The 27,784-nt window shown below is 44.2% G+C and overlaps 2 protein-coding genes across 3 annotated transcripts in view; one reads left to right on the top strand and one right to left on the bottom strand.

Moving 5' to 3' along the window:
• The window catches only part of WDFY2 (WD repeat and FYVE domain containing 2), a 270,430-nt gene that overhangs the window by 71,693 nt on the left and 170,953 nt on the right, over window positions 1-27,784 (top strand). The window lies entirely within an intron of this gene.
• DHRS12 (dehydrogenase/reductase 12) lies at window positions 121-26,347 on the bottom strand. Of its 2 annotated transcripts, XM_065730307.1 has the most exons (10): window positions 26,280-26,347; window positions 25,754-25,887; window positions 21,545-21,627; window positions 17,677-17,769; window positions 16,548-16,629; window positions 5,597-5,658; window positions 4,861-4,965; window positions 4,354-4,444; window positions 2,924-3,061; window positions 121-456 (listed from the first exon to the last, which is right to left on the bottom strand). In XM_065730307.1, exons 1-10 carry the CDS (start codon window positions 26,333-26,335, stop codon window positions 317-319), a joined length of 984 nt encoding a protein of 327 aa, XP_065586379.1. In that variant the 5' UTR covers window positions 26,336-26,347; the 3' UTR covers window positions 121-316. The 2 variants fall into 2 exon arrangements, with proteins under 2 accessions (XP_065586379.1, XP_065586378.1); XM_065730306.1 differs by lacking the exons at window positions 21,545-21,627; window positions 25,754-25,887; window positions 26,280-26,347 and having other exon boundaries at window positions 16,548-16,684; window positions 17,677-17,751.

Below are 27,784 nucleotides of genomic sequence, written 5' to 3'. Positions count from 1 at the left end.
CTCAGTTCCTTATCCATTGAGCCGTCCACCCATCAAATCCATCTTTCCACTTTGGAGAGGAGAATGTTACGGGGTATTCCGTCTCTTTCCAATTTGGAGAGAAAGCTGTTATGGGGGACTGTGGCCTTACTGAGATCCAGATTAATGGCATCAGTGGCTCTTCCCTTGTTTACTGACACAGTTACACCATCATAAAAAGCAACAAAGTTGGTCAGGCAGGACCTGCCCTCGGCAAAGCTATGCTGGTTGTTCCATATCACCTCCTTCTTTTCCATGTGCCTTAGCATAGCTTTCAAGAGGATCCACTCCATGATCTTCAGCAACATGGAGGAGACCCTGGAGAAGTGGATTTGAACTTCTGGGAGAATTCTTCCAGCACCTCCATTAGCTTCTCCTCATCCCCTGGTGAGCTGTGGGTTCTTGCTAAGGGTAGGTGTGTAGGGACTGGCTGCCTGTCTGAAAGAAGGAAAGAAAAAGTCTTAATGGGTATATTTATCTACCTCCTCAAGCAAAAAAGAGATTTTTCTGCTATGCTCTTCATTAGTTATATACATATTCCAAACCAGAAATTAATTTCATTTGTTTCCTGGAACCAGATTAATTGCCCTTTTATACAACATGACTCAGAGGGTTGAGTGAGATCTCATTTGCAGCTGGATAAAGGAAGGCCTTACTGTGGGGTTTATGCCTGCTCTCTGTCATGAGTTTAACTCCTGTTAGACCAGGAGACTGTGACAATTCTTAAAGGTTGAAGCTCCATTTCCTGCACCAGAAAAGGCTTTTCACTGTCTGATGGAGAACGTTTCTAGTGCTACACAAATTTCTCAGTTGGGACTTTGTAGTTTGGATTATTTTCTACCTTTAAAATCTTACTTTCATCCTAAAAAATAAACGGTTAAATTCTGCATGCTGAAGAACTTCTGTGAATTACTCAGTTGCCAGAAGTAACATGTACCCACAATGAAGATGCCTGACCAAACTTGCTCAGTGTGATACTTTGTCTGGCCTTCCGTATCTTGGTCTCCTCGCTCACTCTGTGTAAATGCAGCTGTATCACTGTCAGTTTGAAGGGTTTTTTTTTTCCTCTCAAGCAGCATGCTCTCTGGAGCTGAGGAACCTTATGACAGTGCTTTTAGATGTCTATGAAACAACTGTGAGAGCAATGACACAGCACTGTTACTCTGCTTACGAAGTCCAAGTTCTGCATTACCCAGCTGAGACTAGAGAATAAGCTGTTCCAACAGTGGGCAGCAGATTTCTCTGAAAACCATCCAGGCTTCCCAGGGGAGCAGAGATGTTTGCTCTCTTAAGGGCAAATGTTGTAACTGGCTGCACACAGCACATAACCTCTGCTCATGGAAACCCAAGGAGGAAGAACAGGCAGAGGAACATTTCCTTCACTGTCACTGAACGTGTACAGCTTCCTAACTGATGGGGTATTTCAAGAAGCTTGTGTTCAAGTTTGGGAACTATGTGTGAAAGCTGAGCTCAGTATCATGGAGAGGATGCTTCCAGCCTCTGGAAAGCAGGATTCTGTCAGGCATTTCTGATTTATTTTGGCAGATGCTGAGAATTCTGGTTGCACGAGTCATGTTCTTACCTCCCATTTTTTTTCCTCAGGAAAAAGAAATGCTGGCTCTAGTTTCCACTCAAAGGGAACAGAGGAAATGGAGGGAAGGTGTTACTGACTCAGGAAATGGCCATCTAGGACCAGGGGAGAAGAGTCTGTACTGACTCTAGCACATGAAGCCCTTTACTGAAGGGGCCAAAGGCCTAACACTCTAACCTGTGGTTTCCACAGGGCACTGAGGGAGAGAAAAAAATGACTATCTCTGTTCAGTAAGCATACAGTGCAAGAGTTCCCTTGCAATCTCAAGAGCAGTCATGCCGAAGTTCTCAGAAGTCATTACCTACAGCTGAAGAGCCAAGGCATGTTTCCTGTTTACCAAGGCCAGAGTTTAACCAAGGCCAGAAGCAAGAGTGTGCTGGAATTCTGATCCAGAGTAAAAGAACTGAGCAGAGGTCAGGCCCAGCAGGAGGTGACAGGAGTATAAAAAAGGCAACTCTGGTGCTACGGAGAGGAACTACCGGCTGGGAGGTGTCATTTCTGCATGCACCACATGAAGACACAGAAAAGGTCAGGTTAAGTATACCAACCCTGCGTGATGCCTGGGAGGGGACAGAAAGGACAAAGTCAACCCAGCTCAAAAAGTCCAAACTTTCTGCATGCTCCAACTAGAAACTCCAGTGAATCGGGATCTGACATCCAACAGTGTGAGGTGCCTGTAAGCAATTATCCTGAGCTTTGCCTTTCTCCCACTGGAGTGGCCTGCAGCACCACTGAGACATCTATGCTTTCAGCTGTTTCCACGAAGGTGCCTGCCATCTGTCTGAGAGAAAAGAGGCTCTGGCCTATTTCTCCCATTTACATTCACTATGCTATTAATGCCAAAAAAGCCACCGTGCTCAAGTCTCTGCCTGGCTTTCTTTTTTCACGTGAGCATGGTGAGCTAGGAAGGAAGAGCCTGTCAAAGCACAGCCAACCCTCAGCACCCTGTGAGAGGGCTGCTACCTTCCCAGTATCGTAAAAGATGCAGTTTTGGCTGCTGTGATTTACCTTCCCTTGCCACAGTCCTGCCACCTTCACTTAAAAAACATATCCACTTAAAAAATTTCCCTAAGGAAATGCTCTGAAGTCTCTGAGCTGATTCAGAAGACAAAAGAGGAACACAACAGCTTAACACAGTCTTTCTTTGGTTATGCAGTGCTCACTTAAACCTTTAGTCTAGGAATAACTTTGAGAAACGCTTTACCCTTTGAAAATCAGCCGCCCGGTCCAGTCTTCATCCCCTTCCAGGCCAGATTAGGATCTTACCTTGCAGGCAGTTTAGCAGACTCCATTGATATGCAACGACACTCTTACCTTGGAAGAAGAGGCCGCTTGGTAATTTGGCTGCCTCAGATGATACTGCCAACCACACCACAGTATCAGCTCCCTGTGCCTCCGTGCGCAGGCTGTTCTTCATCTTCTGATAGAAGTCTGGCATCGACGACCTCACAGCTAGAGAGAACAATGGGATGGTGGGCTGCCATGCAAGGCTTTTATGGTTAAAAAAAATGCTTAAAATTGCCATTGTGAGTGTACAATGAAGGGAAGGCATCTCAAAGTTAATGAAAGTATTTCCCCATAGCCAGGCACATGGTGACCACGGTGGAATAGTGTTAAGCTGATGGATGATCAAGCATTTGTTTGGGTCAAATTGCACTGAGAAAACTACCAGGAGGTTAGAACAGGATCAGTGGGAGGTTTCCAATCCAATTCCGAGGAAGTTAAACAGAGGGGAAATAGAAATACCAAGTAAACAGGTATTCTGATAAATTTTTAGTTCTTATTTTCACATCAGTTTTAGGAAGTCAATTGCAGCACGGTATTTCAAAATTATATTGTGAAACTAACTATGTATTCAGTGTTTAAACACTGGATGATTTATATTTTGTACAACAGATGATAGAAGGCCTGTCCCCTGCAGCTGTAAATAAACAAGGGGATTGGAGAGTCCAAGGTGGCATAACGTTAAAGATCATTAGGTTTGGGAACACACAAATGATGTGCAAAATAAATAAATTTTAAAGCAAAAGTAACACTAAGATTTGGAAAGATTCATTTTCGAGCATAAAGTAGGTGGGTTTAAATGTTTCTGTTGTAAGAAACAAATCTGGAAAACTGTGTCCCCAGAGGAAAAAAAAAACACCAAACATAATGGATTGCTAGTCTGCAGCCCAAGTCGGGGTGTGAGGGGCTGGGAATATACTGCAGAACACAACCTGCATGCTGGCCCTCCTGCTGAGCCAGGCAGTAACCAACAGCTGCAGCTCAGTCAGAGCTGTCTAGCCAAGCACACTGCTTCTCCATGGCTATAAATGTTTAGGGGAAGAGCAGAGGAAAAAGGCATGCACATGATGCATGCTAGTGTTTGCTGTACATCCTCGAAAGCTTACAACATCTCCATGCTGGTGCTTGCTGGTGCTTGCTGGTGCTTTCAGGAGCAGAAGCAGTTTCCATGTGTTTAACAGTCCCGTCACAAATGTTTAGAGGTTAGTTTAAAGCACTGGGGCTTTTCTGTGCATTTGCGTGGGGCTGGAATCATTTGCAGCCCTTTATTATTCTCCAGCTCCACACAGACAGCAGACATTGTGAAGGATAGGACTACCAAGGGGGTACAAAACTACTCCAAGTGCCAGTTCAGAGCCAAGTAATGACTGCACCTGCTAGAGAAGTTCAGCACAAAGTCTCTCTTCTGTTTGCTTTTAGACTAGTCTGGAAAAAAAAGGAGAGTGTCAGGCAGATGATACCTGGAGTGTCTGCCCAGCCTGGGTGCATAACAGAGAAATGGATGCTTCTGTGAGTTTTTGCCCATTGTTCTGTCAAGACAACTTGCTGTCTCTAGAATAGAGCAAAAACAGCCAGGTTAGCATCAAGTCCGATAGCCTGTTCACAGTGTTTGTTCCCAAGGAAACAAACTACACCAAGTGTGCTATAGCAAAGCATTTATGTATAGCAGAAAAATATCCTTGCTCACTCAGACCATGGGGTTCAGTGGGTAATTTTGTCAGAGACCATCACAACTGCCATACCACAAAGCCACACTCCCCCTGCAAGGTGGTGTGCACCGTAAGTGCATGATATCAACAGAAGGTTATGCATCTCAGACCAGGTTGGATGCAATGGGAGCTCCACAGTGAACTCTGTGTATGTATGTATGTGTGTGTGTGTGTGTGTGTGAAGGCTTTATGCAAAGCAGATGGTTTAGGTCACCAAGCAAACAGGTGCTAGGCTTTATTTTAAAAACCAGGGCTTACCTTGTTTTGAGCATACACCATAGTTCCATCAAATGTCCCACTTCCTGACTGCAAGTCAGCCACGTTTAATTTCTGAACCAGCATGCCCCCAGAAGAGACAGTTACCTGTAAGCAAATGAATGAAAAACAAATGAATGAAAAAGCAAACAACTCCCCAGTGTCATTGCTCATGCATGAAGTGTGGTCTTCAGGCCACATTCTGACAACTGATTTTCATTCAAAATGGTGTCCGACTCCATCAGGGATCTCTTTGTCTTTTTTCCTTTTGAAGTGTAATTGGGAGAAAGAAAACAGCACTATTTGTAATGTATACCTTTAGCATTTATTTAAGCTAATTAGAAACGAGATACTACATAAAACTTAGGAAATTTTATGTTAGAAATGTATTTTCTGTCCTATTCTAGATACCAAATACCAAAGCCAATAAAGGTTTTTAAGCCTAGGCTCCTGTTATTAGCATTTTGTACTACACTGCAGGAGATAACTAGCCCCAGGGCAAGAGAAAAGGAAAGTTTCCAGAGGAAATATTTTACTCTGCTTTCCAATGAAGGGTTCAGAGCAGCAGGCAAGAACTGGAGAAGGATCTGGCTGCTGGCAAAATCCAAGAGGATACTTGAGGTGCTCATGGATTAATACATAATCCTGCATTGCTAACAAAGGCAAAGAGATGCTGCCACAAACCACAAGAAAGGGACATTACAACAACGCTTCCCAAAAAAGAGCATCACAAATTTACCACTCTGGCATCAGCTTCTTTTTCCAGGAGGGGCAGCAGGGCAGTTGTCAGAACGTATGTACCTACAAGGCAGACAGACACGAACATTAACTTCTCTTTTCAAAGGCTTTCTTTTCTCCCAGTCCCCTGTGACCAACATCCCTTTATTTCTGAAACTTCAGCCAAGTTTAACGGTTTTGGTGCAGTGTTACTTGTAATATCCCTATTCATCATATCTCACAAGGCGCATCAGTTATTTTACAGGCTTTTGTGTCTATCTTACCTATAGAAAAAACTGCTTCCTACCTTCTAGCCATGCCTCTGGAGGCTGCATGGCTCAGGTTTGGATTTCCCTGGGGAATGAGGTGAGACCAGTGAAGAAACAGAGAAAATACTTCCTCTCTGTGTGCACCATATGTACACACAGCTACGCTGGGCCATGAACAAGCAAAACAAACCATGTTTCACACATGCATCCCTCCAAGTGGTTTCATGGTGAGAAGGCAAAAATATCACAGAGTACTTCAACACTGTAAATTTCTGCTGCATATAGGATCATAGAATCCTCAGAGCTGGAAGACACCTCTAAGGGCCATCTAGTCCAACTGCCCTGCAATGAACAGGGACACAACAGCTAGATCATTGCCCAGGGCTTGATTCAGCCTTGCTTTGAAAGTCTCCAGGGACGGGACATCAACCATATTTGACAGCCTGCTCCAGTGCCTCACCACCCTCGCTTTAAAAGATTTTTTCCTTATATGCAACATAAATCTAGCCTCTTTGAGCCTGCAGCCATTTCCCCTTGTTCTATCACCACAGTCCTCACTAAAGAGTCTGACCGTTTCTGTCCTGCAGTTCCCCTTCAGGTTCTGAAAGGCTGCCCTCAGATCTCCCCGGAGCCCTCTCTTCTCCATGTGAAACAGCCTCAGACCTCTCAAACTTTTCTCACAGGAGAAACTGTATGAGAGGTGTTCCATCAGAAATGCCTTGTACATCTGCAGCATTGCAGAAATCAGCAAATAAGGAATCTTTGTGAGAGCAAATACTGATATTGCGTGTCCAAGGCTGAGCTAGGTTTACTTGGAGAAACCCAACTGTGTTTTTCCACACTTTGATCATGTTTCATTTAGCATGATTTGTACAAACAGCACAAATATATTCCATCACAGCTGTTACTATAACCAGAAAGTTTGTTATTCATAGCACTGCTCATCTGCTGGCACGTTTGATTCAGACGCACCTAGTGCTGCTTCACCCGCTCCAATGCAGTGCAGGGATTTTTGCTTGTTTCTGTATCTTACAGAAGACTTTTTTTTCCACATTTTTTGTTCCCCACTTAAAACTGTTTTAAAAGTTCAATTCCATTTGAGATGAGCCCAGCTGCACTCAGTCTAGCATTTCCACATCAAGCACAACACTTCTCTCTTGCATCTCCAGAAATGGCTCCAGTTCAACAGCTCCATTTTGGCAATAAACGTGTTTTTTTTCCATGAGCCGCCGAGGCCATGTTTTTCCCTTACACATGAAGACTCCAGCATGTGTCTTTATAACCCTTCTTCCACAGAGGCAATGAGATCACCCAGTTAAAATACAGCGTGTTTATAAATATGCTAGCACAGTGAAATGCGTTGCACGCCCGGTGAACAAACTGTTCAGCTCCCCTGTCAGTCACAACAGCCATCCTTTTCTCTGTAGCATCAGTGGGACATCCATCTGCTCATGATATATTTAAAACCCAAGCAGATTAAAACGAAGGCAGAGCAGGGAAGAAAGTGCAGCCCGCCTGCAGCAGGAAACACAAGCAAAGGAGCTGCCAGTGAGCACTGAGAGCCTGTGTGTCCCCTGGGGGGACCGCAGCCGGTGACATCATGAGGACAAGGGCTACAGCGACTGCATCAGGGACTGCTGCAATTCAGTACAAGCTGAGAGACTGGATTACATTTTAATTGGCAATGGATTCTTCAAATGCAAAGTAACAGCACGGCTTGATTAACGGCGCTGCATTTCCTGAAGGCTGAGCTGCAATGCAGCACCAATGCCTGTGTTTGGCTTTACCATCCTGCAGATTAATTGACACTTTCAAGAGGCTTCCGTTTTGTTAGCTCTAAGGGGATGCAAAGATAAAGGTAATAGGATTGCTTAATTAACACTGGGTTTTGTTTTGCTTTCCAGCTGGATGAGAGAAATGTTCAATGCCAGAAATCCTGCTTATAGCAACTGCAGCTTGTCAGAAGTTTGTGTTTATTTAAAACCACAAAGTAACTGCAAAGCCACTGTCTCCTCTGTTCCACAAGTTCATTAAGGATTCACTAAATCCCACATAGCCAAAGCATTCAGACGTTCAGCCCACAAAACCATTTGCTCATGTACTTTGAGGCAGTGTGAAAAGACCTGTTCTAATCCCAGTCTCCTCCAGCAGCTTCTTCAACACACACAGATGTGTCAGGCATCAAGAGCAAAGCATGCAATCCCTTCTGCTAAGAAATATTTCACCAACTATTGCCCCATACTTAAGTGTCCAGACACAAATTCCTTTGTATTAAAAAAATACACTTCAATATTATATATTCCTATTTGCTTGGGCTGGTCTGTCAGGCAAAGCAGCCTGGACAAGAAACTCAGTAGGAAGAGATGAGTAAGGCATATTATTGGTTGCAATGCGTCATTATCAGTTTGAAGCTGTGCATTTTTCCCCACGCAGAGGCTGGCTCGTAGCTGGGGAGTCGTGTTCAGACAGGCAGGAGGCAGTGTGGACTGCTACCACAGCCATGCACCGCGTGGCACAGGCTGTGCCAAGCACGGCTCTACTGCAGCATGCAGGAATGCAGCAGCAGCTTCCTAAGGAAAGAAGGAAGCTGAAAATGAATGCTTTGCCTGCCATGGCCCTTACAAAAACATCAATTGCATGGGCATGGGCAATATAAAAATAAAATAGAATATTTGCTATATTTAGTACTTTTTTAAGGAACTTAAAGGGACTTAAAGGGAGCTTATAAGCAGAAGAGGGACTGACTTTTTACACGCTCTAACATTCATTACTGAGAGGGCAGTGAGGCTGTGGCACAGCTGCCCAGAGGAGCTGTGGGTGCCCCATCCCTGGAGGCACTCAAGGCCAGCTTGGATGGGCCCTGGGCAGCCTGAGCTGCTGGGTGGCACTGCCCGTGGCACAGGGTTGGGACTGGGTGGGCTTTAAGGTCCCTTCAAAGCATTCAATGATTCTATGAACATTCTAGTAATGTTCTTGACAAAAAAAAAACCTATTTTTGTCTGTTAAAAGAGAAACCTCCTCCCCCTCAGTTAAGTTAAAATAAGTGTTCCAAATGTGATTAATGCTTGACTAGCATTGTGTTCAGACTGTAGGTTATTTGAAGTCTCTTTTTCTTTGTGGTTCAAAAAGGACAAAAGGAACTCAGAGTGGCATGGAGGGGAAAGATGACGATCAACAGCGATGTCCCTTACACTGTAACAGCAATAAGCAGAGAGTATCCTGGTGACCCTGCCATTCCACTCCGGGGCTCTTCCAGAAACCAAAGAAGACTTTTTCTGGAAGGAGAGGAAATGCCCATGCTGCAGAAAGCATGCTCTTGTCTCAGTGAGTCACTCTGCAAATAGAGCTACTCAGCCTTGATGCCACCATGCAGAGCCCATTCCCCAGTGCCTGCAGCTCCAACAGAAGAGGTGCAAAAGAGCCCACTGGGACATAGGGCAGGAATGTCTGTGCCTGAGCAGCTCGCTTGGACCAAGGCCTGTTTCTTGCACAGGTCTGCACAGTGCTCATGGAGAAGAGCAGGTTGCTTGGAATTACTCAGGCAGCTGCCTCTCCACATTTTTTGTGGTGAAATGGTACATACCACCTCCCTTTGAAAAAGAGCATTTATGCTGCCAGGAGCCCAGCAAGATGAAACAAGAGCTTGCTCAGAAGCAACAGGAATGCTGAAGTAGGTAACTAAGCATCTAGTCTGTTACCACGTGTCCAGGATTTCATACTGCCCTGACTGAACTCCGATGAGGTGAAGAGTCAGCTAGGAAAGCCTATTGTACAAGCTGCTGCCCTGTTCCATGTAATGCAGTCCGACACAGGCCACACTTCCCCGAGTAAAAGAGGCTCCTGGGATTGTTGCACAATCCCTTTTAAAGATAAACATCCTCTCTCTGCATTTGCTTTTCTTTGTAAAAATTCCTCTAAGATTTATGTCTTAAAGCTGAGCTCACACAACAGGAAATCACGTATAGTACCCTGTAATTCAAATCTTTCCTGTAAGGATACAGCTACTCCACCATTACGAACCATTCAAACAACTCTGTAGTTTGCTCTGAAAGTAATGCCTCCTGTTTACTTCCATGGAAACTACAATAGATCAAAAAGAGCACAATAACACTATTTGATAGAGCAAATTCTCAGCTACAAAACACTCTTTCTCAACAGTCACCACAATAAGCTGTGCATTTCCTCCAGCAAGAGCCTGCATGACAGGCTTGTAAAATCTGCCCAACCGAAGTGACCCACTGTTTCACAGCTGCTGTGACAGCACTGTTGCTCCCAGAGTCCATCTTTCATCAGCCCAAACAGATGGAAGAGAGAAGGTGCCAAATCTGGACTATCAGAGGATGTGGCATGTGAGTCAAGTCAATTATGGCAATATGTGGGTCTTCAGGATAGTACAGGGCCTGGCATTACCGTGTTGCAAAAGCAAGGTTGTCTTCTTCTCTGGCCTGACTCTGAAAGTTTGAGACTTCAGCTTAGTCAGTGTCATGATGCAGTTCATCCAGATTCCAAGAAATCCAGCAGGATCACCCATTTCTGATCCCAAAAGACACTGCACATCACTCTACCTGCTGAGGACTGCTTCTCAGTTTTTTTCTTTAATAGGGAATTCACACGTCACCACTCCATGGAGTGCTGTTTTGACACCACATCTCATCACTGGTAATGATGTGATCCAGGAAACTGTCACTTTCAGCCTCATTCAATAGGTCCCGATAAACTTGCATACGATGTTCTTTCTGTTCCCATGAGAGCATTTGTGGGACCCATCTGGTGCAAACTTTGCAATATCTCAACGTTGCCACTATCATTTCTAACACACTGAAGCTGATATTCAGCTATGTACACTGTTCCCTGGTCATAATCCATTGATTTGTGCAGATGAGCTGATAGAGATGCTCTTCACTGTGTGGTGTGACAGCAGTGCAGAGCCACCCAAAACATGGCTTGTCTTTGCTGTTGCCACTGCTGAAATGCATCGTCTCACATCCACTGTTTGGTCCCCACAAACACTCAGCAAGTGTCAATGAATGTCAGCGGGTGCCATTTCTTCCACATGGAGGAATTCAGTGACACACCTTTACCTCATATACACTTCCATATCAGAAGCCTTCTTGTCAGACTGCCCCTCTGCTGACACCTGCCACACAGCAACAAAATGTAATGGAATACTGGGAAGCCTCGACCTCTACTGCCATACCACCATCAACATAGCAACATAGAAGGCATTACTTTTGGAGCAGCCCTCATAGCTAGATAGCGTGCTTTGTCATTACACATGGTAATTCCAGTACAGCAATGAGTGTAGCACCTAAGTGGAACACGCTCTGTTCAGGTATGCTCCTTCTCAAGTGCTGATCACATTAATGTTTCTTTAAGTTTCATGTTTATTTGTACAATAAATAAATAAAATAAAATGAAATCACCGTGTGCTGTGTTGTGCAATTGCTCCACTTGCTCTGAGATCTTCTCAATTGAGTAATTTGATATTGTGCTCTAACAAGTAACAACCATTTGTAACTCCGTACAGTGAATCCCTCTGTCAAACTGTATGAGCAGTAATGCAGTGTTTCACACTCACAGAGAAATCTCATTGATGGAAGTGTAGGAAATGAGGAGCTGTTAGGGAAATAAGCCTTCAAATCATACACAGAGTTGTTAAAAAAATATTACAGAAATCAGCTGGGCTGCTCCACAAACGTCAAAATAAAATTAGGCCATGTTTCACACGAGCTGCAGTAGAAGCTGAGGGAACGATGGAAAACTGTTGGTAGGTCTTGTTGGAAGGCAGCTCTGCACATTCTTCTAATAGTTAATTCAGCTCACTATCTCTACAACAGCACCACTGAGATGAACACTGTCTCCCTGCAAGGGGCTGAAGTCTACAGGGTATCAGACATATGTCTTTCCACACAAGGTTACAGATCTTTCTGTGTCAGAACATGAAACTTAAGCGCAACAGCCCTAGAAGAAAATACAGACTAACACTGTGAAGGCAGATTTCCAGAGTGCTGGCTGTAATGTATCTTTAGCCTGATAAAATACAGAAGAATCCTCAAGATTCGTAAAGTTCACACTTGGAAGTCAGCAAGATGTCACATGTAGTAATAGTACAAGAAACCATACCTCTATCTGCTTTACAGATTTAAACTGACCCCTAGAACCATACTTTAAATTGACTTATAAAGAAAATTACTGTTTTGGCTGAAGTAATACTGTAAAGCCATGTACCTGTTTAGAACATCAAATTAATTCTTGATGTAATTATTGTAGGCCCAAGTGTGTTGGTGGATTCTACAATAGCTTTCTCTTGATGTTCTATCTGGCAATTAGTGGTAAATTGTCGGTAAGGTCTTTAGCCTGCTAACATTCAGATAAGGGCAGGCAGCCAGCACCACACTCAGTGGAGTTTTCCATCTTCCTGAGCTCTGCAGTATTATTAGGTAGAGTGCTATTTCAACTGTGAAAAAAAAGTGGGAACAAAGTTTTATAGTACAGATTGCAATGGCTTGCTCATCTGGTAAAAATGAGTTAAATAAATAGGCTTGTTTTTCCTATGTCAAATGCTTAAAAGAAAGGAGAAGAAAAAAAAAAAGCGCAAGCTGACATTCTTCCTTGACCTGGTTATCTTTTCAAGCCTTCGATTTATACAGTTTCAAGTGAGAGACATCCCTGAGCCTGCTTCCTGAGTATCAGATCAGGAATGAGGATATTACTGTGCTGTCCCTGAGGGGCAATTCCACCACAGTAGGCAATAACTGAGAGCGTATGTGAAGAGCTAATGAACATGAAAGACAAAACAAAGGTCCACATTTTCCTTGAATTACAAAGCTCAGCTCAATAAAGGTTCCTCTGTGTCCTGGGAACCTAGAATTCAGTACAGCCAGTAGATTTACAACTACATTCAGCTTTACATTTTTATGTAACAACTCTCTAAGTCTCAAAACTCTGTAAAAGTAAATTGGTATCACAGTCTCCTTCACAAAGGTAAGGCTGTCTGCAAAAATGGAGCATTGACCCCATGGCAGACTGACAGCTGCCATCCAAGCTGCCTGACCTCCAAGCAGCCCAGAACAGTCTGACAGACCCAGTTCGCTATGGTTTATGCAGAGGGAAGAGACTGAAAAACATTCATTCAGGTTAGGCAACTTGTCACAGATGGGCTGTGCATCTGATTTCTTATGGCCCCACTGTCTTATTTCCTCTGACCCTACCCAATTTTGCACACAGCGTAATTGTATTCAGCTTTACTATGCAACAAGAAAGCACAGGAGGTTTCAGTACACTGAGAAAGAAACACATTGGGATCATCACTTATTTACCTCTGAGTGTGTTTTAGCATCCCCTTGGCTAAGTAGCAATACAATGTAATGTATATGCTACTTCTCCATGTCAAGCGAGATGTGTTGAGTAAAAGTAAGGAGGACAATGAAACAGAGAAACAGGGATTGTTTCTGCTGAATTTCTAGCACTTGGAAAGGACGTAATCTCCCTTTAAGTACTGGGAGGCCTCAGTGAGGTCACCCCACAGCCTCCTCTTCTCCAAGCTGAACAAGCCCAACTCCCTCAGCCTCTCTTCACAGGAGAGGTGCTGCAGCCTTCTGTTCATCTTCGTGGCAATCCTGTGCACCCGCTCCAACAGCTCCACATCTTCCTTGAGCTGGGGGCCCCTGGCCTGAATGCCATACTCCAGATGGGGACTCATGAGGGCAGAGAAGAGGACAAGGCCCTCCCTCTCCCTGCTGCCACTCCTCTGTTGATGCAGCCCAGTTGCCCTTCCATGCTGCAAGTGCATGCTGCTGGTTCATGTCCAGCTTTTTGTCCCTAAGGACTCCTTTTTTCACAGGGCTGAAACACGAGAGAGGTCTCTGTACCTCCTAATGCAGTGAATTGTCCTCAATTAGCCAGCCAGTGGTGTTTCATGTTAAAAGGGGTGTATTTCCTATTTTAACCAGCGCTATTCTTTTTTATGTATTCATCTTAGCAATCAAAGAGCTCGTGTATTCATTTTTGCCCCCTCTGTCCAAGAATGGATGATCAATTAGAACTGAACTCTAACACCCATTATGCAAAATATCTTCAAACACACGAACAATTCAGCCAAGAGGAAAATACCCATAGCCTGGATTTAAAAGCTTCACAGCATTTTAGATACCTAAATGAGCAATTCTAGAGCTTATGTAAAACGTAAATCAGATATCAGATACAGAACTAACAGACTATGCTCTGTCTTGAAAGTATTTTACAGTTAATTCTTGCATTCTTAGATAGCTGCAACCTACACATTCCTTTATTAGATCTGAGCTAAGATTCAGGGTAGAAACTAATAGTCAAAGAACGATGAAAGGAACACTCTGCTTATGAAGTTCTGAAAAAATGAAGAAGTATTAATGATATTCTTATTCTACAGAAATCAGGCAATCACAAGTTATTGCTTCTTATGCTGCTAACAAGAGGGGACTACTGCAGATGTTCGAAACAGGCCAGGCTTCAGTTTTTCTGAGGATAAAAGCAGGGAGGAGAATTCAGTTTGTCCTGGTTTACAGCCAACCTATATACCTGTTATGTCTAACGTAGCTAAGGTTTTCTCTGGGACCCTGTAACAGATAGTTGCTGAGAAGTTAGTGAGAAGTATTCCTGTGAAACAACTTCTCCATAGTAAAGCATACCAAAGGTACACAGTACTCAGGGAAATGACTTAACATAGCATCTGCTCTGACATGCATTTTTCCACACCACTTTCTTCTACTGTGACTCTGACAGGAGTGATTTATTATCCCATCTCTGACATTGAAGAAAAGCACCCATACTGTTGACAGCATTGGTCCCCCATGTGTGCCTGATGTGCAAACACAGAAGCGTTCCCTTGCACAAACATCCTCTTCCACATCAACCAAGTCTCACTCTATTCAAAAGCTTCAAAAGTGAATCCTTACTGTTGCCAAGAGAACCAGCCTAGGCAAACAACCCACTCTTTCTCTGAACTCTGCAGAAGTTGGACAGCCAAGGATGACTTACCTGCTTTACCTCATCTGTTTAAATGTGCAGCCACCTCCCCGACCTTCTTACGCACTCAAGCAGCAAGTGGCACACAAATGAATAAAGAAGGTCTATACATAACACTGACAGAAGATATTACAGGCACTTTCCTAGTTCAGCACAATCATAACTCAGCTTCCTCTACCACGTTTGTGCAGCTTTATCCTGCCGTATGTTTCTAGTGAGGCTGATTTACAGCTGGGAAAGCAGAACTTGCTGCTTCTACTTGCGTGATAAAACCTGATTCAAGTGATGCACTAGCATAGCTCACCAGCAATTGATTTCCCCAGTGCTTAAAACCACACAAATGCATGCTTTCATGTTCAAACTGTTGTATTTGCTTCACTCTGCTCCTCTCTGGATGAACTGCATCTTTGCACATGGCTTCTTGTCTAAAAGATGACAAGGGGAATACATTTCTCAAGGTGGAAGTTCTACTTCCCCAGTCAGGGGAAATTTGATGGTGAAGTAAAACTCATTTTGAATTCTAACCACAGGGAACAGAAAGATGCTACTGGAAGATGTATATGAAGAAACAGAAGTTGTGGCTTTACACTTGAATTGCTAATCGTCACTTTAATTCGGTCAGACTTGCAGAAAAACTATGTGTGTGTACAATATCAGCTAAGCACAAGGTATCTGTATCCCAAATTGATAGTTTTCAGAAGTTGATAGGAGTTAAGGAAGCTATGCAAGAACAAAGCTAAGAATAAAACCAAACAAGGATTTCCAGGCCTAAATGCTCAGTTCTGTAGGCACCCCATCTTTATAGTGCAAGGTTCCCCTCTTCCTCATCCCAGATGTCAATGAACAGGAGGAAAACAAAGAAACAAATCGCCACAGCTCCTCCTTAATGTGCCACTTCTGAGTGTATTAAAAACACTCCCTTTGTATAGGCACATACTTGCGCGGAGGAAAAGAGAGGGACAGGGATGCTTGTAGATGCACACACCCCACCTCTCCTTGAAAGAAGTGCAGCTTTCAGCCCTCCACACATCAGTGACAGCACACAGCAGTTCACACTGCTGTTCACAGTGTGTTCATATCTTTTCCACAGCACTTATGGGGGATTCTTTAACTTTGCTTACAGTCTTCTCTGCTAGTCCTCATCTCTTTCTTCCCTGTTTCCCTTAATTTAGCCCTCTTGTACCCCCACCATGCAGTTCATCATATGCCCCTTGTATCTGGAGTGCACAGGTCTACACAGAACTGCTCCATCACTTGAGTAGGAGTTGTGTCTGCTGGAGAGCACCCAGGGCACAGCTGTCCCATACAATGTGCCTCCGTCACATGGAATAGGACTGCTCAGGCCTACTGAAATGCATGCACATGGTCAGAGTTCTGAACGAGCCACAGGAGCACACTGGTAGACTATCATTAGCAGCACTGCTTGGAACAAAGTTTCCCATCAAATTTTAGAAGCAATTTATGTTATCTGCATTTGTTCACTGCTGCTACGATAAATAAAATACTGATATGAAAAAAGCTGAAAAATGAAGAAATTAAAATGGGACACTCCACACAAGCTGCAGTATTTCTTCTTTTCCTATACTACCCCCTCCCTGACATAGCAATAATATTATCCCTCTTTGAGCAGGAAGAACCCAGCTGTGAATACACACTTCAGGCATAAGCATCATTGTTCAGAATTAAGCCCCCAGTACTCACCTAAGGTGTTGGTTGCAAAGTTTTTTTCAAGTCCATCTTCAGTTAATTCTCTGTTGTTCACCATACACCCTGCATTGTTAATCTGTAAAACAACTCCTGTAAACAAACACAATCTAGGCAAATGTCTGCAAACAAAGCTAAACATATAGGCAAACCATGATAGTTTGATTTTTTTTTTTGGCAAAACAACACAACGTTACAAACTGTTTCTATAAATCACTCTATTCCAAGTCAAATGACTCAGTCAATAGCTGTAAAAAAAATTCCACAAAGAAAGAATCTTCTGAGAAATGGGCTGGGACTAAAAGCCAAACCATCTTTGTGCCTTACTCCATATTTTAAAATCTCTTCTCGCAGAAGGAATATGCAGGTTGCAGAGCACAGATATTAGGACAAATATGCAGTGTAGTACGTTAGTCTCATTTGAGAGATCCCATTGGTGCTATGTGGTAATGTACTCTCCAATAGAGACTTCTGTACTAAGGAAAATTCACTTCTGTATCACCTCTCCTATGAAGACAGGCTGAGAGAGTTGGGGTTCGTCAGCCTGGAGATGAGAAGGCTTCAAGGAGAATGAGAAGTAATGGCCTTAAACTAAAAGAGGGGAAATTTAGGTAAGATATGAGGAAGAAATTCTTCACTGTAAGAATGGTAGAGAACTGAAACAGGCTGCCCAGAGAAGCTGTGGATGCCCCATCCCTGGAGATGTTCAAGGCCAGGCTGGATGGAGCCCTGGTAGCATGGTCTAGTGGAAGGTGTCCTGTCAATGGCAGGGTGGGTTGGACTATGCAAGGGGGGCATCATTCTCTGCCATATTTTTGCTTAGGGAAATATGCATAGCCTGAATATGCAACCCGATGGCCACAAAGTTGTTAGTAATCAAAGCCACATAGAAAATTTGCAGTGAGTCCTCTGACAGATGCATCTAAAAAATCAGTGCGCTTCTCTCTTCTTTGTATCATATCTGTGTATGCAAACTGAGAATGGGCAAAAGCAAATGTTCCATGGAGACTTCTGTAGCAATACTTAGAGAACATTAAGCAGAGAACTGCCACTGGACCATCTGTTGGATAAGTTCAGAGGATGGGCGCACCAAAGACAGACACATGATTTAAATATGCAAACTTACCAACACATTCAATTTGTGTTCATTTTTGAACTTTTCAGCAAACTTCCAGATTTCTTTGGGGTTTGAAATATCCACAATATGCAAGAAGATATTCTGAATGAAGAAAAGTGAGTTACAATCAACATGGATAGTGACTAGGCTCTGTTCACTGTTAAGGCCTGCCTTGTCATATGAAAAAATATAATCTCCAGAACATATCTGAAACACTTACGGCTAAGAAGCAAAATTGGGAAATCAAAATATTTTCCTTGAAACATCTTTTGTTATTAGATTCACCTGCACCAGAGCCATGACCTTTTAATGCTTAATGTGTGGCTGAAGGGACTCCAGCCTTCATCTCTGCATGGCAATCTGGCACAGAAAGTCCACCTGCTTCATGCACTGCTGAAGCAGTGCTGCACCATACAGCATGGATATACGATAAGGTAAAATGCAGTCAGCAGTGAGGTTTGCAAGCTGTGTAGCACAGCAATATGGCTGCAGATCTCAGCCTTCTCTTCTTAACGCTACCTGAAACCAAACCTTTCAACCTCTTCCCCACACACATCTTAGTTCCTCTGCAACTTTGGCAGTCTGGACTTGCTCTGGGACATCAAAGACTTTTTTGTTCCAAGAAGCCCAAACTGGGTACAGGTGTCCTGCTGCGGTCTCACAGCACTTCCCTCAACCTGCTGGCTACACTTGTTTATACAGCCCAAGGTGCAGTTGACCTTCCTTGCCTCGGGGCACACTGCTTGCTCAGGGTTATTTCATCAACCCCAAGTCCTTTTCTGTAGAGCTGTTTTCTAGCCAGCCAGTCCCAGGCCATAATACTCTGTGGGATTACTGCAGCCCTGGGCAGGATTGCTCTTGGTGAACTTGATGAGGTTCATGTCTGCCTATTTTCCCATCTGTTAGGTTTCTCTGAACAGCACCTTTACTCCCCAGCTCCCCACAAGTTGAGGTTATCTGCAATCTGACAACGATTATGCTCTGTCCATTTGTCCAGATAGTCAACAGAGGCATTAAACTCTTGCCCCAGTACTGACCCATGAAGGATGGCACTAAGAACTGCTCATCAGATCAGCTCTGGATTGTTGACTGCTACTTCCTGAGGCTAATGGCCCCAACAGTTTGGGCCACATCCCCACAGGAGGGAGCCTCCAGCCATTTTCACCCACCCTTCCCCCTGGTGCAACAAGGGTTCAGGCTCAGCTGGCTTCAAAGCCTCCCCTGACAGAGCTTGTTCTTCCCCATCAGTTACCACGGCGCTATACCTATCCCGTACATGCACATCTGCAGGCTGAGAGCAATCCTGCCTTCTACTGTCAGCGTTCACAAAAGCCCGGTGTTCTCCATCTTAGGACTCTCCATCCATCTACTTATTTGAGGACAGGCCCTAGTTGTCCATCCTTCCATGTAAGTAGGGTTTGTGCTCTTCTGCTCTGCCCACCTACTGTTTCTTCCCCCTAAGGCTATGCAGCTTGCTCCATGTCCAGCAGATGCTTCATCTTGCCCAACACCTTGGCCACAGCAGAGCCCAACTGATGAGGACCCCATCATGCTCTGCCCCAGGCTCAGGGAGAAGTACCAGTCACTCCCTGCAGCACAGCACCCATTTATCATTCCCCTGGGGCAGGCCAGAAGAGCATACCTTCAGGTACATCACTGTGCCCATGCTGCTAATTTTAAGCACAGTGTTGAGTGCTTTCTGCAGTCCCTTTGCACACTAAGCCCTGCACAAATTGCCAAGTCCCTTTCAGTCGACCCATGTTTTGAAATGCTGCAGGCAGCGATGTGAACACAGTAAAATAGAAAAGGAAAAGCTTGACATGAGAGCAAAGTTGTAATCTTCCAACCCACTTAAGCTAAAATATTTCCTCTCCAAAGCATCCAAAACCTTTCAGATCCTGTTAAAGGCAATTCTCTTGCTTTTGTAAATGTCTATTCTACTTAGCATAAGCACGGTACCATTTATCAGCATGCAGAAGGCATTGCATATCCTACTCTTCTCCTGCACAGTGCTCAAAGACATAGCACAGAAAAGTCTTATGATGTATCCCAGGAAGGGCAATTCTAAGTTAATTATGCAGAGGATGTGCTCCCATGCAAAACAACAAATAATCATTAAAAGACCTCTTTCTTTCAAATTGTTTCTTTAAATACCCATTACACAAGCAAAAGAGAGAAGTGAAGAAGCTGGGAAAATTATTATAAGGCATCATTCCCAATCTACAATTCTGCTTCCTTGAAGATAAAAACACTTCTCTTTAGCCACTGGATTTCAGCTCACTTGAAATAGCCCAGAATTTTCTCCTGATAATGCTCATTTCTCACCAAAAAACTTGACACTTCTGTAGGTTCTAACCAGATATCTCTCTAAAAGCCTTCTACTTTTAGAGCTACTACAACTAACTACTGGAACAGAAGAGTAGGAGATTTGGGGGCAGATGTTCAATATTACAAGTGATTTCAGAGACTGAAAAAGACCTAAATCAACACTTATCAGTTGAAGACTGTCACATTGGCTCAGAAAAAGAACTCTCAGATCTGTTCCCTATAAAAGTCTTTGATGGTAGCAAAGTCATTTTCAACGGGAGATCTAATTTCTGCGAGTAGATCTATTTAGAAAATCAGGAGACCTTCCCAGTTCCCAGATCGTGGTGCAGGTGCCTGTCAATAGCTCTTCTCAATATTTGACCCTGGCATGTTTTGCTGTGGAAACTGGAAACAAATCTCTGGCACATATTACAACAGGATCTCTGTCCAGATAATCAGGAAGAGCAAGTTAGGCCTGCATGTAACTTGTCAAGCTGCAGATAGAGTATTTTATTAGCTCCCTGGATTGCTTCTAAATGGCTACTTAGAAAGAAGGATGTTCTCATGGACTCCTCATAAAAATGACTTTTCCCAGTGCAGGCACATGTTCTACAGGGCCTCTTGTACAGCTCATCTAACACTTCCAACAAATGCTCCTTTCTATACAAGAGCCCAGGATCTCTGGTCACACACAAGTTCTACAAGCCATCATATTATTTCATGACTAGAGTAACTACCGGTTTGTAGCTTAACAAAACTCAGTATGCAGCAGATGTGCTGCTTTTAGATGAAGAATACTATTTGCCTCAAGTTTTGTTTCATCAAATGACAGAATGTGAAGGAGGTCATCAATGTCATCCCTCTGCCCAGGCTGTCTGTCTACAGCTGAAAAAGAAAACACTTATAATCACCAGTTCTTTCCTAACTGTATCTTACTATAGTCAGGAGATCATGCTTTCCTAGACAGTTACAGAGTATTTCTAAACAAGGACTAATCTAATTCACCTCCATTAAAGAGCAGAAGTGCCACACTTGGGAGCTGAAACTAAAGAGCATCAATTTAGTCAATATGGTATCTCTAACCATAAGAAAGTCTTCAGAATTTTTGACGTTGAACACTACTACTGGGACCAAAATACTGTGTTTAAGAGCCAAGGTACTGCTTAAAACAAAGACAGATCTCCATCCAAGGTACAAAGACACTGGCTACACTTCTCCACAAGCACACCCTCAATTACCACAGCAACACTGACAGCTACGGAGGTGTACCGTACATTGATATATGCAGAAGCAAAAAGAATCTCTAACGAAAAGCAGGAGCTAAGGAAGAGATACTGTAAGAAAAAGAGAAAAGCCTACATGCATAAAACTTGGACCGCATACCTAAAGCAGGAAAGACATCCTTAGCAAATCAAGAGCATTTTATTCATAGTCAGAAAATGTCCAACTCCAATGCTGCAAACCCATAAATGATGCTGCAAGAGTGTTGCAATGAACTAACTTTTAAAATCCTCAGCAAGGATTTCAAAAGTAGGTAAGACATCACAAAACATAACAACAACAAACTCACCTGATTCCCAGTTTCTGTCACTATTTCTCCTTTGGCATCCTCAGCTCGTTCCTTACTGCGGCAAACCAGGTGAACCGTGCCACCTCGTGGATTTTAGCAAGAAACACGTTTGACAATTAATTACTAAATATGTCAGGGGGGGCATCAGCAAAGAGAAAGAGCCAGAAAGTGATTTCCAATTTGTGGTTCTTGTTTAGGGTTAGTTTCTGGTACAAATCAGAAGGAATGAGAAATTCTGTGACTGCTTCCCATCTGTGAGAAACCTGTAGCGTGCCAGTAGCAGTGGCCACCCTGGTAGGCTGGTTTTGATCACTGAACTACTGTGGGGATTTCCCAGCAGTCAGAGGATTCCTGGGCTGTGTACAGTCCATGGTCCCATTGCTCCGCTGTCAAGAGGCACCCAGGCAAGGTTGTGTGTATGGAGAAGGCCTCTGCAGTTTAAGCACTCAACTATTTTCTCAAAGAAACAACACAAGTGACTGGAATTGTTCTGTGAAAATGGAATAAAAGACAATAGGTATACAAATTCTTTTCAGCAGAGGCAGATAATGTGGCAAGGACCACCGGCACAAACTGCAGCCTGGAAGGTTCAGGGCAGGCATTAAGAAAAAGGTTTTCATGAGGAGATAAATCAGGCTGCCCCGAGAGGTGGTAGAATTTCAACAGAATGGAAATGGTCGAGTCACCATCCCTGAATGTGCTTACAATCCGTTTGGATGTGGTGCTCAGGGACATGATTTATGGTTGTTAGGGTACTATGGTTTGCTTGCAGTTGGACTTGATGACCTTGAAGGTCTTTTCCAACCTGAGCAGTTCTATGATTCTACGAATAAACACAAGTACTGAAATTAGGGTGTTTCAAGGTCAAGATAGACAAAGCAATGGACAAATAGATCTACTGATGGTAAAAGTCTTAATCACTAGTAGACATCACATTTTTATGATTTGCATTCCTTAATCACTACAAGAAATATGTTAATTTCGGTTGCAAGAACATATGTACTCCATAGTTTAGTCCACTGCAACGTAATCCCAAAGGAGTTCTGATGAAAACAATCAGAACCCAAATGCAAGACACCAAAACTATTCTAGGGATAGAGCAGTCACACACCCATGTGCTGCACAGCCTACTTTGGGCTCTGAATGTGCAATTGACTCTGCAAGTAATTCCACTGACCACAGTTAGAGCTAGCATACTGAGCACGCAGCTGCTGCAGGCAACAAGCCTTGAGGTCGTTTGTGCTACACATGCACTGCAAATGGAAGGGACCCTGCATAGTCAGGCACTAAGCACATCCAGATCAGAATGAAAGACAGTCTTTGCTTCAGTGAGACTTGATTTCATGAGTGAGAGAACAGACAAGCATCAGAACAGGCAGTTTCCAGTGCTCATCTGCCAGGCCCTTCTCTCAGCGACTGTAGGCTTCATTGCACAAAGGAGGGCTTTAATGAGAGATCTTAAGGCAGTTGAGGATGTGCAGATGTTTAAATAGCTCTTCCCAAAGCAAAAGGGACTGCACAAGTACTGCACTTGTATGAATAAAACACTCAGAGGAGGTGGTTGGCCTTCCAGCTGATTGGAAACATGGTATGGTCCCAAAGGTGTGTTTGAAGGGCTCTGAACATGGATATTTTCTTGGTGCCAAGGAAAGAGAGTTCTTTTGGTGCAATCCATAGACTTGGAAAGGCATTTAAATATGTCTTTTATGGTAAAGATCTAAAATTATCTGAATTTAAACAACACATGGGACTGGGACAAGGTGGCATCAAACCTGAACTGCAGTTCACAATATAGAAGAGCCTTAATCTGCAGTAAGCATAGCACTGGGTCTGGGATGAAATTAATCTTCTTCATAGTGCTCATATGATGCTGTTCTTTAGATCTGTGACTGAAACAATGCTAGTAAAACACTAATTTCTTATCCTTTGCTGAACAGCATTTGCACAATGCCAAGGCCTTGTCTCTCACTTTGGCTTTCCAGTGAATAGCTCAGAGGATGCACAAGAGGTTGGGTGGAGACACAGCTGGGACAGCTAATCTCAGCTGAACAAAGAGATATTCCATGCCACATATCATCATGATCTGTAAATGGGAGGAAGACATGGGGTTTAAGCAGTTAGCCATCTTCTGCTCAGGAACCAGCTGGACATTAGTCTACCCATAGGAGTTGGTGAGTGATTGCTTTTGCATCACTTGTTTCATTATTTAACTTCTCCATCATGCAATAAACTTTTTTTTATTAACGTGGACTCACAAGTTTTCACACTTTTATTCTTTATTTCTCCTTCCCTCACCCTACTGGAGGTTGAAAGAGAAGTGAGTGAAGAAGAGAGAAGTGAACTGTGTGGTGCTTCGCTGCCTGCCAAGGTTAACCCATTACACTGACATGACACTGAGTCAGAGAAGAGCTGAACTTAGGCTAGAGACAATATCATCAAGACTGCCTTTATTTACAAAGATATGATGTGCATGCAGATAAAGCCAACATAGCCTGGTTATTCTGACAGGTGTGAATTCCTTATTTTCCTGTTGGAGTGCACTTAAAGAGATTCAACCAGAAGCCAGAGTCCCAGTAGCTGACATGGAGTTTCAGACCAAGACGTGCAAGAATGGGATCAGGAATTTCTTCCTGACTTAAATGGTAAAGTCAATTTAACTTTATATGCATAGCCATGCCCTAGAGAGGTATCAGGCAAAAAGTCTGAATCCAGGGTTACTCTTTGGGCTCAAATTTAGACGTAATGACCAAATCCTATGTGCACCTGCTCAGTCAGACATACAGGACTAGAGAGGCAGCTGTCCTTCTGAACTTTGCACTGGTGAGGCTGTATCTCAAGTACTGTGTTCAGTTCTGGGCACCTCACTGCAAGAAAGACATTGAGGCCCTGGAGTGTGTCCAGAGATGGCAAACAAAGATGAGAAGGGTCTGGAGCACAAATCTTATGAGGAAAGGCTGAGGGAACTGAGATTTAGACTGGAAAAGAGGCAGCTCAGAGGAGAACTTATTGCTCTCAACTGCCTCAAGAATGGCTGTAGTGAAGTAGGGGGGGGTCAGCCTCTTCTTCCAGGTAACTAGTGACAGGACAGGAGGTAATGGCCTTAAGTTGTGCCAAGGGAGATTAAGGTTGGATCTTAGGAAAATTTTTTTCTCCAAAACAGTGGTCAGGCACTGGCACAGGCTGCCTGGGGAGGTGGTGGAGTCACCATCTCTGGAGGAGTTCAAGAAAAGTATAGATATTTCACTGAGGGATGTGGTTTAGTGGGCACGATGGCGATGGGTTGACAATTGGACTTGATCATTTTAGTGGTCTTTTCCAATCTAAATGATTTCATGCAACATCTGGCTGGCAGCTCCAATTGTAAGCAGAAAAGTCACCAGGCAAAGCAATGAGGCTGCTGTGCAAAATGGCTGTAGAGAGAACTTAAGATCAATCATATACTGGTATCCATGTAGATCTTTAAGTCAAAGGCTCTTCGATGCTAATAATTTTGAATTAGTTTAATTTAACCAAATCTTTACTCTCCTTCATAAAATAGTTGCTAGAGCCTAAGCAGGCAAAGAGAACCACAAACTCCTCCTTTATATTCCACGTGCCAAAATACTTGTCACTCTTGCACAAGGGGAGTTATTTTATCAGCCCTAAACAGGATTAGTTTTATCCTTAAAGAGTAGCTAATTCCAGTTCCTACCATCTCCTCACTTACACAGAGCAATGTTAAAAAAAACAAAACACTTACATGATCAGCTAAAGGATGCCATTTCCAGGCTGTTCTTGTCATGATGATGTACATTACTTTGGTTCTTTTCTACTCCCCCATTTCTAGCTTCACAGATCCAATTGTTTTCTTTCATCATGCACATGTTTAAGTTCCTCACACAGTTCACAGTCCATCAAGCTGCTACTTGTACTGAACCAGTCTTATGTACACCATACCATCAGTAACACCTTTAAACAACATTATAGTGTAGGTGGATAATATTGGTAAACATATACGTGAGAAACACTGAAGATTTTCTCTGCTTACATCTTTGCTTCCCTATTTCAGCTTTCATACCACTGATCACACTTAATCCTTTAACCCATGCTAAGAGCTCTGTAAAATACCCTGCCTGGCCCTGACTCCATAGAGCTGCACGCTCCTTATTTGTGCTGGAAGCCAGAATCTGCCTGCACTCTGCTGCAGCCCGGGGTTGTGCCCCGGCTCACCTCTCCACGCTATCTCCTTGGCTGCAGCTTTGCCAATGCCGCTGTTGGACCCAGTGATCAGATAGGATCTACCAGCCACATCCACCTCCAGATCTGCCGGGTCGAAGTGCTTGGAAGCAGCCTCGTAGCCACTCCTAGATAAACCAGAGACACCTGTGAGAAACTAGAAGGCAGCAATTCCAAAAAAAAAAGCAAGCAAACACGCAGAAAGTTGAGAAGGGCTTTCCCTCCACAGTTCAGTGTGCATTTTTCTGGCAGACGCTCAACACTCCTCCCAGAGCCGTCTGGACAGACACATGCTGCGAGGGAGCTGAAGGGGCTCGGGGCTTTCCCTGCACTGAGGGAGCTCAGGGCAAGGTCGCCTGTCAAAAGGTACTTAAGGCGCCGAAATTCGCCCGCTCTGTAGGGCAGGCTTCAGTTAAAATCGAAAATAAACGCGGAAAGCCTTGAAGCAGCTAACACCCATACAGACACACGCACCCGCCCCGCGGGACAGCGGGCCCTCGGGGGCGGCAGCCGCCGGTACCTCGTGTACTCCCGCAGCCCCTTCACGAACCAAACGACGTTGCGGTACCACGACATGGCGCTGCCGCCACCGCCGTGGCGCCGGCCCCGCCTCTGCTTTACGTAGAAGTGCCCGGTCCAGCCCTGTCCGCCGTCTTGTGAGGGCCCGGGGCAACCCCGGCCACATCCAAAGTGGCCGGGAGCGCCTTTGAGGATGGCCCATCCGCCATCTCTCTGGGCAGCCTGTGCCCCAGTGTCTCTCTCACACACACACAGCCCATCCCCCTCAGTGAGAAATTTACCCCTGAAATCGAATTTGAATATCGCCTCCTGTAGTTTAAAACCATTTCCCCTTATCATTATGAGGCTGTGTTAAAAGTTGTTTTCTCTCCTGCTTATAAGCTTACTTTAAGAATTAGAAGGCCACTATCATGTCATCCCTTAGCCTTCTCTTTTCCAGGCAGAACAAGCCCAGCTCCCTCAACCTTCCTACATCAGAGAGGTTCTCCAGCCCTCTGATCAAGGCCCTCCTCTGGATCCACTCCAACAGCTCCACATTTTTCCCACGTAGGGAGCCCCAGACCACAGTGCAGTACTCCAGATGAGACCTCATGAGGGCATAATAGAGAGGGACGATCCTCTCCCTCACCCTGCTGGCCACCCCTCTTCTGGTGGAGCCCAGACTTCCAGGCTGCAGGCACACTCTGCTAACACACATGCCCACTTTTAAGCCTGTCTATGGCCCTCTGAACGGCACCTTTTCCTTTTGTTGTCTCAACTGCACCACTCAGCTTGGTGTCATCAGCAAACTTGCTGAGGTGCACTCCATCCCATCATCTAAGTCATTGATAAAGATGTCAAAGAGTACCAGTCCCAAGACAGACCCATTGGGCATGCCTCTAGCCTCTACCTGGACACAGAGCTGTTGACAGTGATCCCTGGCTGCAATCCTCCAGTCAATTCCTTATCCACAAAGGTGTCCATCCTTCAAAACCATCTCTCTCCAGTTTAGAATCATAGAATCACCAGTGTTGGAAAAGAACTACAAGGTCATCCAGTCCAACTGTCCACCTATCACCAATAGTTCCCACTAAACCATGGTCGTCAACACAACATCTAAAGATTCCTTGTATACCTCCAGCGTTGGTGACTCCATCACCTCCCTGGGCAGCCCACTCCTGCACCTGACCAGCCTTTCAGAGAAGAAGTATTTCCTAACATCTACACTGAATCTCCCCCAGAACAACTTCAGGCCATTCCCTCTTGTCGTATCACTAATTATGTAGGAGGAAAAGCTGATTCCCACCTCACCATAACCTCCCTTCAGACAGTTGTCAAGAGCAATAAGGTCTCCCCTGTGCCTCCTGTTCTCCATACTGAACAATCACAGTTCCCTCACCCACTCCCCATCAGCCTTGTGCTCCAGACCTTCACAGCTTCAAGGCCCATCTCTGGACACAATCCAAGGTCTCTGTGCCTTTCTCGCAGTGAGAGGCCCAAAACTGAACACAGTACTTGAGGTATGGC

Source organism: Cyrtonyx montezumae, unplaced genomic scaffold, assembly GCF_038088225.1.
Source record: "Cyrtonyx montezumae isolate F1298 unplaced genomic scaffold, pur_monq_1.0 scaffold_12, whole genome shotgun sequence".
In the NCBI taxonomy this organism is placed as follows: Eukaryota; Metazoa; Chordata; class Aves; order Galliformes; family Odontophoridae; genus Cyrtonyx; species Cyrtonyx montezumae.
Note: the sequence above shows the minus strand (reverse complement) of the source record. Positions and strands in the feature narration are given on the sequence as shown.

What these genes read in the sequence shown, in the direction of transcription:
- DHRS12 (XM_065730307.1), bottom strand. Translation starts at nt 26,335, where the DNA reads ATGTCGTGGTACCGCAACGTCGTTTGGTTCGTGAAGGGGCTGCGGGAG. An exon ending in GGGCTGCGGGAGTACACGAG is followed by an intron (nt 25,888 to 26,279) that starts GTACCGGCGGCT and finishes TGGTTTATCTAG; the next exon opens with GAGTGGCTACGAGGCTGCTT. An exon ending in CAAGGAGATAGCGTGGAGAG is followed by an intron (nt 21,628 to 25,753) that starts GTGAGCCGGGGC and finishes AAAATCCACGAG; the next exon opens with GTGGCACGGTTCACCTGGTT.